The sequence below is a fragment of the Larus michahellis genome, chromosome 8 (assembly GCF_964199755.1).
Source record: "Larus michahellis chromosome 8, bLarMic1.1, whole genome shotgun sequence".
NCBI classification, from domain to species: domain Eukaryota; kingdom Metazoa; phylum Chordata; class Aves; order Charadriiformes; family Laridae; genus Larus; species Larus michahellis.
The window spans coordinates 33,317,441-33,330,901 of record NC_133903.1 but is presented as its reverse complement, the minus strand read 5'-3'; the positions used below and the strand labels follow the sequence as shown (position 1 = coordinate 33,330,901).

Genomic DNA, 13,461 nt, shown 5'->3' with positions numbered 1-13,461 from the left:
TCAAGAAGAAGAGGGAAGCTTCCACTCAACAGCCTTCTAGGTTTCATATATGCAAGAGAAATTTGATTACTATACTACTTATTTAAAAGGTCATGCACGGAATGATGACAATCCAGCAGTTAAGCATAAATACATGGATGTTTTACTGGAATTAAAAAGAATGGAAAAAAAGGAAAAAAATTTATCAGTTTCCTCCTGACAAAATGGTGAATTCTTATTTGCCTATCTGTGTTACTGACTTCTCTTAAAATCATGGCTTTTCTCCTTTTTTCAATGAACTGGCTTAGCACCCACAGAAAGCTATGCAAGATTCTGTCAAATTTATGCTGAGTTCTTAACCCCAAAATTAGCATTCCAAGACAGTCTAACAGTTTTTACATATACATTACACAACGCAACACAGGCAGATTATAACTGTCTGCCACAAGAGTAATAGTTATAAATTAATTAAATATGGTACTAGATCAAATGAAATTAAATTACCAGTGAAGTGGAAAATAACTCAGATATGAGTTTCAGACTTCACATTTCTAGACATATGCACTGCAAAATGCTTCATTTTCTCCATGTAAGAATTTCGCTCTCCATTAGTGTAAAATTAGTTAAGCCAATAGAATTTATGGGATAAAGAGCATGTGATTCCTTTTCCTGAGCCCAAATGAAAAAGCCTATTTAATTGCTACAAGGAAAAAAGTGCGTAGGAAAACAGTGATGCAACTCTGGGTTCCTATCCCCTTTGCCTTCAGCTGGATAAATGGCTAAGCAGACAAGGTTTGAAGCAGAGGGTGGAGTAAACAGCCCAATACGGGTGGAGTAGGAGAGAGAGAGAAAAAACAGAACATGCCATCACAAGATAATGACAGATTATCTTCTTCCTCATACATATTCTATTGCAGCTCATGTGCTTCCATTATGGGCTTTGGAGGAAGAGCTTGCTGCCTCTAGCTGTGAAAGGAGAAGATATGCATTACAGGGTGCTAAAAGAGAAAGAAATACTAACACATACTTTCTTAAATGTCATAAGGACGGTAAGAAAGGATAAGATACCACTTCTTATTTGCCAATTCAGAACAGCAAGGGGAAGAGAGGTATGGTTTAATCATTTGCTTAAACCAGAAGCCTAAATTTGGCTAGAAATGCTGACAGCTCTGCTTTAGAATACAGATCAAAATACAGTCAGTAAAACTAACTTGCCCTTTAAAATGCAAGCCTAATGCCTAACAACATTACTTTTTTTAGAAGAGAATAATAAAACTACTGACAAAAAAAAAAATCTACCAATGTCAGGCAATGATATTGCAATCTTCTCTTGCTACTTCTCTGCCTCACTTGCTGACTCCATAGGACCTACAGTCATCTGCTACTATAAAAAGCACTGATAATTAAGGAACACTATAAACTGCTAGGTACCTGCCTCCCTAGGTATTATTTCCATCTATCTCAATTCTACCTGTCCTTCTTTCTTCTCCCTGTTTGTACATACGTTGACTATTTAAATATTAAGCTCATTATTTCTGAAGTCCCCCAAGATCCATCTCCACCTCGGTATCAGGAGCTCAATCCTCCTCATGACTTTATCCTATATAATTCCAAAAGCCAACTTTTAAAGCATCTTCACACTATTTCCTCAAACTAGAGAGGATTAGAAGACATTTTTTGTAAATATCTCACAATGCATTGGCAGCAAATTCTGCCTTTTTTTTTTTTTGGGGGGGGGGGGGGGGGGGGAAGACCCCACCAAAAAAAAAAAACCCAAAACACACCCATTTTTGAATCACATGGGAAGTTAGATGGGGCAGGGGGCCATAGGGAGGAAGAGAGAAAGCCATTTGTAATTTCTTAGAAGACCTAAAAAAAGCCTCATTCCCATATGAGAAAATACCTCTTGAGGCAGGCGCAGTAAGCTACGCACAAACAGAAGTCACATACTCTGTTTTAGACTCACTAAAGACAAAGACAGGTTTCAAGTCTGAAAATCTGTGCCAGAAGAGAAATACAAAGACAGGAAACAACAAACCCATTGCCTGTCAATGAGTAATTTCTCATCTTCTGTACCACTGAAAGAGACCCTAAAGTAACAAGATAAGATGCAATAAATGCATTTATCATGAAAGAACGATACCCACTACTGGGGTTAATAATAAAAAAAACCCCACAATACACTAAAAAAAAAAAGATAAAAGATTATAACTATCAAAGGCAAATAGAATTATTTATAAAGGATATTTCTGCTTCTGAAAAATACAGCAAAAGACAAAATGAGATGTATGCCATTTCTTTTACTTCATTGGTGTTCACAAAAATAAATCTGGAATAGAAACTTATTGTATTCATAAAAATAAAATAAGAAAATAAATTTGTTGGAGAAATAGAATATAGAAACAACATGCTAGGAAGAGAAACTGTGACTACAGACATAATCTGAATTTATAAAAACAAAACCAACAAAACATGTGAAGGCATAGAAATAAGGAATCCCTGCTGTAACAAGATCAGAAGTCTTCACAAAAATTCCTGTCAAGAGTTCCCTTTGCACAGACAGAAACACATGCACTTTTCCCCATTTATAACGTGTATCAAATTGTTTGATATCAGAGTGGATCTCAATAGAAGATTAAAACTGTGTTCTCATTTTTGTTATAGTTTTAAAAAAAAAAAAAAGGCACAGCAGCTAGACATAGAGGAAACTCTTCCTGTTACTGATCTCAACAGCCCTTCCAGAATTGGCATGCCTCTGTTGCCTCTGCAGTCCTGCAGAGGGGAATTTCAAGGCTACATCCAGTTCTCAGCAGATTACCAGAACAACCAACAGGGACAAAGCCTTTATTAACAATTCTGTCAGGATTGGAGATTGTTAAACAGCTCTGTTAGAGGAAAATCTTAAAACTAATCCCCAGTATGTGCATTTTACCAGTCCATTTCCTTTGCCCAGCTGACAAGAGTCTTTCAAGATTAAACGAACAGTTTTAAAATAAATACGTTGCCGCAAATACTGCCATAAAGCACGATTTCACCTTGAAATTCGTGGCAAAGTACATCAATTATTTGAGAGATATATATCAGGGACACCGAGTTCAGGGAGTTGAGCACATGAAATATGGATGAGACCAAGGGGAGTGGGTGTATTTCTGCTGGAGAGGCAATGGGAAGATCAACCACGCTCTTCCAACACCCAACAGGCAGGTTTCGGAAACATGGACTTGGACTAGGCATTGAGATGACACACGGCAGCTGTCACAAGGGAAATTTCAACTGAATAGGAGTAAAAAAATTCTTCACAACGAGAGCAGCAGAGCACAGCCACAGGTTGCCTGGGGACCCAAGTGCGAAACCACCATCCACAAGCACTTTCAAAACTCATGTGGACAAGGCCCTGAGAAACCCCTCCTAACTTTGAAGCTGGCTCTTCTTGGAGCAGGAGGTTAAACTAGATGATCTCCAGAGATGGCTGACACCCTATTTTTTTCCTAAAATCGTCAACAGGACCACAGGTTTCAATTCTGGAAATCTCTCCTTGATATGGATTTAAAAAAAAAAATAAATTGACATTTTGAATTTTGTAAACATTTAACTGTGAAAAGAATAAATGAAGCTAATGTACAAGTTCAACACACAGGGAAAAGAACAAAAAGCAAGTACCACATTAGCCCAAAACAATAACATAAATTTAAGAATCAGGCTAACTTTAAAACAGTATTCATTATACCTTCAGGTAACTTTTCCATAAATTATAATGGACTCAAAAGTCCTGCAGACGCTCTCTTTAGAGAAAAAAAATAAAATAATGAAAGGACTTATTCCAAACTTTTAAGCAAACAAGGGATTATTATTTCTCCCAGCCTTGAGATAGAATTGCAACTTAACTTTCCATTTAAACAGACCATTTTAAAGGGAAGGAATCATCTAAAAATAATTCATGACTCCCGCCCCTGAATTTACCTTTAAAAGCTATTTTATAAACGAAACTCTCTGCTCAGGTAAGCATAGTTACTCCCTGGAGGATAGTATGAATTCCTCCTTCGGAAAAACTTACTTGTATTAATGTGAAAAGTCTACACTTTCTTTAAAACCCAAAATGTTTTTTTCTAAAGTTTCCAGACTTCCACACAGATGAATACAATCCTTTGAGTGACACGACTATTGAGTTTTTCACGTTTATAAGAGTGAAGAATTCCAGCTTTATGAATGTTTGTATTACGGAAGTCCAAAACCTTAGAAGTCTTTGTCAACAATGTCTTTTTTTTTTTCATTCCTAAGGATAACATAAATAATTTAAAATACTTCACCATGGGCTTTCTCGTTAAAATAGACACCATTTTTGGGAGCCACAAGGCCACATTAAGCCTCAGCCTAGAAAACTTACATCTCTACAGGTTACTGACGTCAATCAATAAAGATGTCAAGAAAAAAAAACCAATATTTGTAGAAGACTAAGATTTAATATAGAGTTATCTCATGAAAATTCTGACTAATACCTTTAATCACTTCCTAGTGCAAATCAGTAGATGAATTTATGCCAAATCTTAATGGACTCAATTACTTGACATTCTTCTGCAGAACAGCAAAGGTATGCTTTTGCCATAAGGTAAAGTGTTAAGTTACTTCCTCCAGACTCCCACATGCCAACATGGGTTCTGGTGCCACATTTGCCATTTGGGCACAAGAGAGCAGAGCTTGCATGGAAGTCGAGAGTCTGAGGACTGAGAACAGGTCAGAGAAGCATGTTTTATATTATTATTTGCTTTTGATAAATTTTTGTAGCTGCCTCAGTAGAAGGGGGAGACATTTCAATTTGCTATTTTATATTGGAGAAACCTTCAAGGACTCTGATGAGTATTCCAGGTTTAAGATTTACAGCAGATTAGTAATCCATGGATCAAACTGATGCTACTGAAAGAAGAAAAATGATGAAACAAGACTTTTAATCAGGAAGCGGAAAATGAAATGAGACAGTTGATATAAAAAAAGAACTTTTACTTTTTGGTTTGTTGAATCAGTCTGCCACTTACATCGTTCTTGGCTAGCAGGCATAAACCATGCTCCTGCCTAGGGGCAAGTATCTAAAAGGTCAACCTCTATAAGTTTATGCCAGACTGAATTTCAGTATCACAATTCTTAATTTTGTCCACCTAACTAAACCGAACTTGAGAGATTCTTGCATTTACCATCACAGAAGTACCACGAATGAACAGACCCGACCCTCCCATCTCTAGATGCCACAAAAATTGACCATTATCCACTGCTTTGACAGCGGTTCTGTACTTATAAGGGATTTCTTATTAAAAAAAACAAACCAAAACCAATAAAAAACCCAACCAAAAGCCAAAACACAAAAACATCCAAGGCAAAAAACATGCACAAGCTCTACCTTCATAGCCCACCCAGATTTCAGTTTCTTTTTGAGCACTGAGAATCACATAAGAAATGCTCTACTGGCTCACACTAATTATCTATCCCGTCCAATATTCTGCTTTCAGTAGCATGACAGGAAGCGCTACTCACAAAGCATACAGCATTTGTCTGGTAGGGGCATTTCCTATCAAAATGGGAAAGTTCAGCATCTATTTTACTAATACCTGCATATTAATTCAGGTTTTGATAAACAAGAGAGTGACTTAGAATTAACCCTGGCAATAAAGGTGTCATTTCTATTAGCATAAATGCCTTCAGAACTTATTTTTAGGAAAGGTAAGGAATAAGAAATATAAAGATAATAGTGTAGTTATAATCCCACCTCACTCAGCGAGCACCCTGATGACTGTAATCAAGTCAAGATATGATTTAAATAGTTGATGGAATAGGGCGAAAAATTGTTCCAGAAATGTAGAGATAAACATTTATCTCTTGAATTATTATAAGACTTCATAAACCAAAGAAAATTTTTTGCCAGACATAACTAGATAGACATGAGCTGATACATCTGCTTCGGTGTCTGGCTTACAGGTTCTCTTAGTTTAAGACTGCTTCTAATTGGAAAAAAACAACAACACACACACAAACCACCACAAAGGAAACAGCTAGAGCTATCCAACTCTTACATTAGGCAAACAGATTTCAAACACTACATTTCAACTCTGTAGCAAAAAGGTTTATTACTACCACGCGATCCAGTAATAATGTATTGTCCAAGGGGCAAAAAAAGAAAAGCGGGGGGGAGGGGGAGAAGGGAAGAACTTAATCTATTTTTCTTGCAAAATCTTGAAGGTTTTTAATTCCCAGTCCTGTTTTCCAGAATGATCAGCAAAAGCCTTCATTCAGAGCCCTGGGTTTACCAAAGCAAGTAGTTAAAAATTATTAGTTTCAGGAGTGAAAATGTATCCAGATTTGCTCATTAAAATCTACCAGCAAGCTATAGAAATGAAATTACATAACATCTCATACCAAGAAGTGAGAAGTTCCTGATTAACATCATATAAATACTCTTTCAAGTTTGGATGAGAGCCACCTTTAAACATGGAGTCACTAAAGTACCCCAACAGATTACCCTAAATAACAAAGGGGGGAGCAGGGGGGGAAGTTAAAATATATCTGCAGCAGTAACTGCAATGATGGTCAAAAATACAGAAGAGAAACCAAGCACAGGTCGAAGAAGAAATATATTTCATCTCATCGCCTGCCATAGGTGAGCATTTGGCTATAGTCTCTTCATCAGAGCTGTTACATTCTGCAGACAGGCACTTCAGCTGCAAAGACAAATAGGCTCAGAATAGGTTCAATGACATGAAGTCACTGAAAGAACAGATTATAAACTACCCAACCTGAAGTCTACCACGTACTAAGAATCCTGACAACTGTTAACTAATTAATTCACCTTCCTGTACTTTTGTACATGTGACCTACAACCTCAGATGACTTTGCCAAACCTAATAGATCCAGAACCTCATAGAGTTTTATTTATTTATTTTAAGAAGTGATCTACGGTCAAACCATGTCTTAAATGCGTTATACAGAAAGGAGTGATAGGATCAACTTCTAAGTAGACCATCTCTGTAGATGATCAACTGATTTTAGTAGCACTGATCAAAGTATCAATTTGTCAGCAACTATTTTAGAGAGGTAATGGAAAGGAATCTATTAAAAAAAATTCCTTGCAAGAATCTCAAACATTTGCTTTTATACTCCAAACTCTCGTGCAACTTCTGCTAGCTGCCATACTAGGTAAAAGTAAAGAAATTAGGTCTGCTAGGAAAACATTAAAACATGTTCTGGCCTGCAACACTCAACATAACAGATGAGAGTATTTAGTTAAAACTTGTTTCTGTCAGATACACAATGTTCATTTCCTCCCTTCATGGTTCTACTGGCAACATCTGCAAACAGCAGTAAGTAGCTGCATATGAATTCTGAAAATATTAATCATCAGGAGAAAGCTATTTTTAAGTTTCTTGGGTAATGTTTAGCTGCAGATGATGCAATTTGTAATCTATTGCTTCAGACACCTATAAAGGATAAATGTAATGTCAAAAGATTGATGGACTATTTTATTTTGACTGCAAAAACTCAACAATGTTTAGGACAACCACTCAGACTTGTGCAGCTTTTATTAGGTTTTTTGTTTATTCCTGTCAAAAAACCCTCATGTTAAACCAGTGAAATTTATTACTGTAGCAGGATAATATGTTGTATGGATAGTAGAACTGCAACAGATTTAATTTGACTTTAAAATCATTCCCATAACTTTCCAGAAATTATACATGTCAGAGAGAGTCTTAACTTACGAACTAAAAATTGGATGCAAAGCTGTCTGAAAGACAATTTTCCAAGAGTACTCAGAGGTCCCCTATGAAATGGGAAGAACATGTACTTCAAGGTCCAAGAATTAGTATTTTCATTCATACTGGCTAAGGTTCTAGAGAAGCCATTCCAAAATACAGAGGGATTGAAAGCATTTTGGAGGACTACAATATAATTCAAGATGATTGTGATAAGTGGAAAAGTGGTTTGAAAATGGGCTGCAGTTATATAAGTATAGCTGCAAAGCAGGAACCTACAACTGTACAATTACAAGATGGGAACAACTGAGTAGGCAGCAGTTCTGCAGGGATGCAGATATGGAGCTATAGTGAATCACAGACTGAATGAGTCAACAATTCTAGGCTGATGTAAAAATGACAAACATCATATTCTAGTGAATAAATGAGAGTATTATCGGTTGGAAAGATGAAGTAATTTTTCAAGTCTACCCTGTACTGGTAAGGGTTTAGCTGGACCATTAGATCTAGATTTAAGTACAGAATTCATGCAAAACCAACCACAGAAAAAATACAGGGGAAAATACAACAACAAAAAGCAAACAAACAGACAAACAAAAAACCCCAAAACAAACCACAACAAAAATATAGAGTCCAAAAAAACTTGACTTACAAAAGTAAAGTTGGAAAAAGTCTGTTTGTCCACACAGCAGAACAGAGAGGAGACACTCTTTATTATGTGGAAGGTGTGATAAAGAGATAAGGCGCCCACCATTCTCAGATCCACCGGGAAAAGAAGTAATGGGTTTACAGTGTAGCAAAAGACATCAAGATTATTAAACTGTTCTAACATCTAGAGATAAATAAGGATTCAAACTGACTAGCAGACATACCGTGGAATCTCTGTAATTACAGATTTTCAAAAAACAGGCTAAACAAACATCTGTCAGGAACAATGTATATTTAGCTCAGCCTGTCCTTAGGACTGTGGATGGATAACAAATTTTCCATCCACATTTTCTATGACTACAGTAGGGTGAGAAGACGAAAATTCGACACTCCAAAATAATGAAATCCACTTCTGTTGTTTTAGAAATAGAAAGGATACAGAGCAACACAACATCAAGACCTTTTTAAAATTATTCCTATGAAGTTTTACTTTTGTACATTTACTTTGTATACTTTTAAAGTTGAAGCATATAACACTAATACAGTTCAAACACTCCTCTGGAAAGCATTTTTTCTATACAGAAATGGTTAAATCGCAGGATTGAGTGTTAAAGCTGAAATTGAACATTTGCAGATTTAATTTCTAAGGTCAATCAATTCCACTTTCATACTTCACACTTTTTGTTCATTTTTCACCCCTTTCAGTTACTCTAAGTTGTGTCACTGAAATCATTTGCTTATCACAGAACATTTAACCTGACCCCTCCTAACACTGACATTTTCTTGCAGCAAAACATCAAGGCACAAAATCCTACACTCCCTCAACACTTAAACGTGAATGCTGTCTTCAATTAGTATGTCTTAAAAAATTCTTCATACCAGATGTCTTCAACATGTTAGTACACTCTTACTCTCGTAAGACACCTTATTAATAAGCCAACTTACTTTGATTTCCCCGTGTTGTGGGCCAGACTCCATTCTTGCAGCCTCACTGAGAACAACAGCAATACACAATTGGTGTCTCAGTTTTTGGATGCCGGTATCAATCAGAAGTCACTACTAAATGTTAATGAACAGTACCTATTTCAAACTCTTTTTTCAAGAGAGAATTCCCTTCACAACACCAAGCCAAGCTGCATCCACAATTTTGATTGTATTAAAATATGCTTTTAAGAATGTGAAATATGTCTACTGAAAGATGTGCCCATTTGATATATAAAGATTTAGATTTCTTCAATGGATACCTGACTGCAACAACTTATGCTTTTCACTAATTAAAATTAATGGCATTAATTTATTTTGGGGGGGGGGTGGAGTCCTTGCTCAGCCCACTTAAGGAATTCCAACATTTCACGAATTAAAAAAAGAAATTAAATGTGGCATCCATAAACACACTAATCATCCTTTGTACAAATGTATATAGCAATAGTTAGAAGACACAACTGAGGTTGTGATCTACTCCAAAGAATTGAAATAATTTAATAAACCCAAATTTCCTTCCTTCTTGGAAAAGGTGAAGGTCAGTTCTTCTGTTTCACTTCAAGTATAAAGGAAGTGTTTGTATTGCAGATATGCAAGGCCTGTATACTGTTTTTCCCTACTTCAGCCACACACTCTTCTTTGAGGCTATTAGTGATACTAACCTAGTGGAAGAACTGTGAGATCAGAAATACTACAACTGTGTACGTTTACCTCTCTTCCTACTGGTACATTATGAGTATTTAGAGGGCAGATGGAGCGATTATCTCCTCTAATCATCTTTCATTTGTGCATCTCAGAACAACCACAGTAATGAGGAAAAACATAAAGGAATTTGGTTTTGGATCACACTTTCTATGGGAAGTTGCAAAAAAGTACCCTGCAAGTTGCTTTATACATCCAGTAGAAACCCAACTAATATAAACCAAGACACTTCAACCACAGGCTGCAAATTTGTCAAACTCCAATAGAAAAAGGTTTTCAGGTTAGAATGCTGGGTTATATAATTGCACAAGCCCTGTACACTCAGAGTCTCATGAGTAAAGCCTATAGAACCAAGCTACCTAAAAAGATAACGATCTCTGAAGATGTTGAATCAAGTACTTCTGAGAATTTTCACTACTATTTTACCTCTCATGTCTGCAGAGCTAATAAAGCCATATATAAAAATATTACATACTTTCCCATATTTCACAAAGGAAAATAAACATATTTATATGGAAACAATATTTTGATCTTTTTCTTTCTAAAGTGACGAACACACACTTTATTGCAGCAGCTGCTGACCTTACTGAAATTTCACTAGGTTCAACCTCTTTGAACATAGATTCTTGGAAGCATCACATCAAATATCGTCAGTTCCCAGAGTCATAGTAAAAGTACACCTTTAACCCTGTTCAAATACATAACAATGCTCTGGCCCTAAATGCAAAAGGTGCAAAATTCCAGAAGAAGGGACCTTTTCCTGTTATTCCACAAAGAAGAGGGGTAAAAAATATTGACTGTTAATATCCAACTCACCTTTCAAAGAAAACCCCTATTTTCAATCCAGAGAAAATTAAGTGATTAATATACTACACCTATATTTAAAAAAAAAAACCCAGCTTGGTAAATTTTCAGAATGCTTCCCTCAGAAGACCTCTGTAAGTCTGGTATTCCTCAAGGCCCAACAATATCCCTGTCACAGAATAATAGGTCTGGTATTCCTCAAGGCCCAGGTTTTCAAAGACAGAGCAGTAATGCCTTTCGGAGGCATTACAATCAATTCCACTTACGCTTACAGGCAAGGAGAGCCTTCCGTATTGTGCAGGCCAGAGCCTGGCATTAAACGCTCTTTTTCCTGAAACCCTTCTTACTGCTTAACCACTCAAATGGCTACAGGCTACTGTCACACATGTCAAAACTAACAGCACACATCCTTTTCCATTACCAGCCCCCAATTCAGCTCTCAAACAACGTTAGGAAAATTTTCAGGACAACAGACAAAAACATGGATTGCTGGTGGTTTTTTTGCATGCTAAAAGTGCGAGCCAGGGAATAAATAAAACACGACATGCAGAGATCAATTCCTCAAATTAGGTTGTATTAGCTCCAACGCACAAAAATTACTCGCTAATGGCAAGGGTGGTACTACTCCTGAAAGATTACAGGTAATAAAGAAAAACAAAATAAAAAACCAACACCAAACCCACAAGCTCCAAGGGGCCCTAAAGACGAGGGAACAGACCAAAACCATTTCCTACGCACCTCCTACCCCCCCACACCTTCCCAGCTCCTCAGGGAAGGGCTCGCACGTCCTCAGGAGCGAAGCAACCAAGCAGGAACCAAGCATCAAAGAAAGGGAAGAAGAAGACGCCACCTACCTGTCCCAAAGGCTTTGGCCACCAGCCAGGCGAGATTACAGGCGATTTTCGCTCGGGAGAAGTCATAATGGTCAAAGGGTTTGATGGCAGGGACAATGAAAGTCTTCCTCATCTCCTTGGCGTCTGCGACATCCCCCATCTTCGCACAGGACCCCTGGCAATTCAGAACTTACATGGTTGTTCTCCCTCCTCCTCCCGCGGCCGGGAGAGCCGGCTGTAAATACGCCGACAGCAGCTGAGGGCAGCGCTGAACCCAGCTGTCCGTAAAGGGCTAACGCCGCCTCCCGCCTTCCTCTACACAGGAATGTGGCAGAGCCCGAGTGTCCTCTTCTTCCTCCTCCTCCTCCTCGTTCTTTGTCTCAATTCACTCACGACGCCGCCCCCCACACCCCGAAAAACGGCCCCCGCCGGCCCCAGCCCCCCCTTCCCCGGGGAGACCCTCCGGCCAGGGCTGGGCGCCCCAGGCCGCCACGGCCGCCAGCCCTCCGGCCTAGGGCGGGAGTCGTCGTCGTCGTCGCCGCTGCCAAGGCCCCCGCAACCGCAGCGGGCCGGGACGCGGCCCTTCCCGGCCCCGGCGGAGGCGCCGAGATATCACAAACGCCGGGAACCGGCCCCAAAACGCTGCGCAGACCCGCAGCGCCTCAGACGCCCCGCCCCACCTCAGCGGCAGCCTAACAGCCGGCCGGGAACGATGCCAGCTACCCCGCCGCCGCCCCAGCCACCCCCTCAGCACGGCGACGGACCCCCAGCTCCCCTCAGCAGCCGCCGCTGCGGTTTTTCCACCCGCGGCTGCCGCACTGGATGGGCGAAAGGCGGCTGCGCATGCGCCAAGGCCGCCACCGCCTCCCCGCTCGGGCGGGGCGGGGCGGGGCGGGGCGGGGCGGGGCCGCCCTCCGCCGCCGGGCGGTCACGTGTCTGCCCCCCTCCCCACAAGGGGGGCTGTTGGCAGCGGCTGGGCCCTCCCCTCAGGCGGGGTCGGTCGGGGCAGACTGAGGGAGCGCGGGCGGGCCCGGCCTCAACCCAGTGGGAGAGAGGGGCGGAGCATTTCCCGCCGGTAAGGGGTCGCCTGGCGGTGTCTGGCTGTGCTTGGCTCTGGGGGAAAAGGGCGGTGTCTTTGGGCCATGGGGCCTGCCCGCCGCTTTCTACAGCGAGGCCGGGCGGGCCTCGCCGTCGGCAGCCCTCGGCCGTCTGCGGCGTGTCCTGGGAAGGTCGGGATCAGCACCAGGCGGAGGTGGTGGCGGCCGCCTCGCTGCAGGGGAGCCCGGTGGGCCGGGGCCGCGCTGACGGGAGGCGGGAGCGCCGCCGGAGAGGCGGTCTCGTCATCCCTCTCGTGTGTATTTGTCTCTCCTGTTTTAAATTGCTTCTATATATAACTTCTCAAAGGGTCGGGTACAAAAAAAAGACAGAGCCTGAAAGTGGTTCATGGCCTGTTCACATAATAACTGTAATAACAGGTAGTAGTAACGATTTGCCCTAGACACCATCTGCTATCTCACTCACAGGTACCTGGGCTGGTTTTGGAAACGTATAAAACCACTTCAACTTTCCTGGGTGGAAAGCGGTATTAGTCACAGTAGGAACTAGTAACCGGGTGATTAATGACCTGCATTCAAAGAGAATGGGATGAGTTATCCTTGAGGTGCGGGTCTGAGGGTGCGGCTGTGATGGTGTCCGGCTGCTGCCCATGGGAAGGCCTGGCCTCTCCTTTGCGTGGGCCCTGTGTAATTGCGTGACCAGCAGCGCCAGGGGGTACTAAATTT

General features: G+C 40.5%; 2 protein-coding genes across 8 annotated transcripts in view; one reads left to right on the top strand and one right to left on the bottom strand.

Annotated features, from left to right (window-relative positions):
• Positions 1 to 12,114, bottom strand: part of CAMSAP2 (calmodulin regulated spectrin associated protein family member 2) — a 92,201-nt gene extending 80,087 nt beyond the window's left edge. For 2 of the 5 annotated variants that reach the window (XM_074599410.1, XM_074599411.1), the window contains exon 1: positions 11,702 to 12,114. In XM_074599410.1, coding sequence (XP_074455511.1) covers positions 11,702 to 11,840 — 139 coding nt within the window. In that variant the 5' untranslated portion in view covers positions 11,841 to 12,114. The remainder of the gene's footprint in view (positions 1 to 11,701) is intronic. The other 3 variants (XM_074599412.1, XM_074599414.1, XM_074599413.1) reach the window with 2 other exon arrangements.
• A 464-nt stretch (positions 12,115 to 12,578) lies between these two features.
• DDX59 (DEAD-box helicase 59) overlaps positions 12,579 to 13,461 on the top strand; it is a 31,981-nt gene continuing 31,098 nt past the window's right edge. For all 3 annotated transcript variants that reach the window (XM_074597508.1, XM_074597512.1, XM_074597519.1), the window contains exon 1: positions 12,579 to 12,755. The gene's annotated coding sequence lies outside the window, so the exon portion shown is untranslated. The remainder of the gene's footprint in view (positions 12,756 to 13,461) is intronic.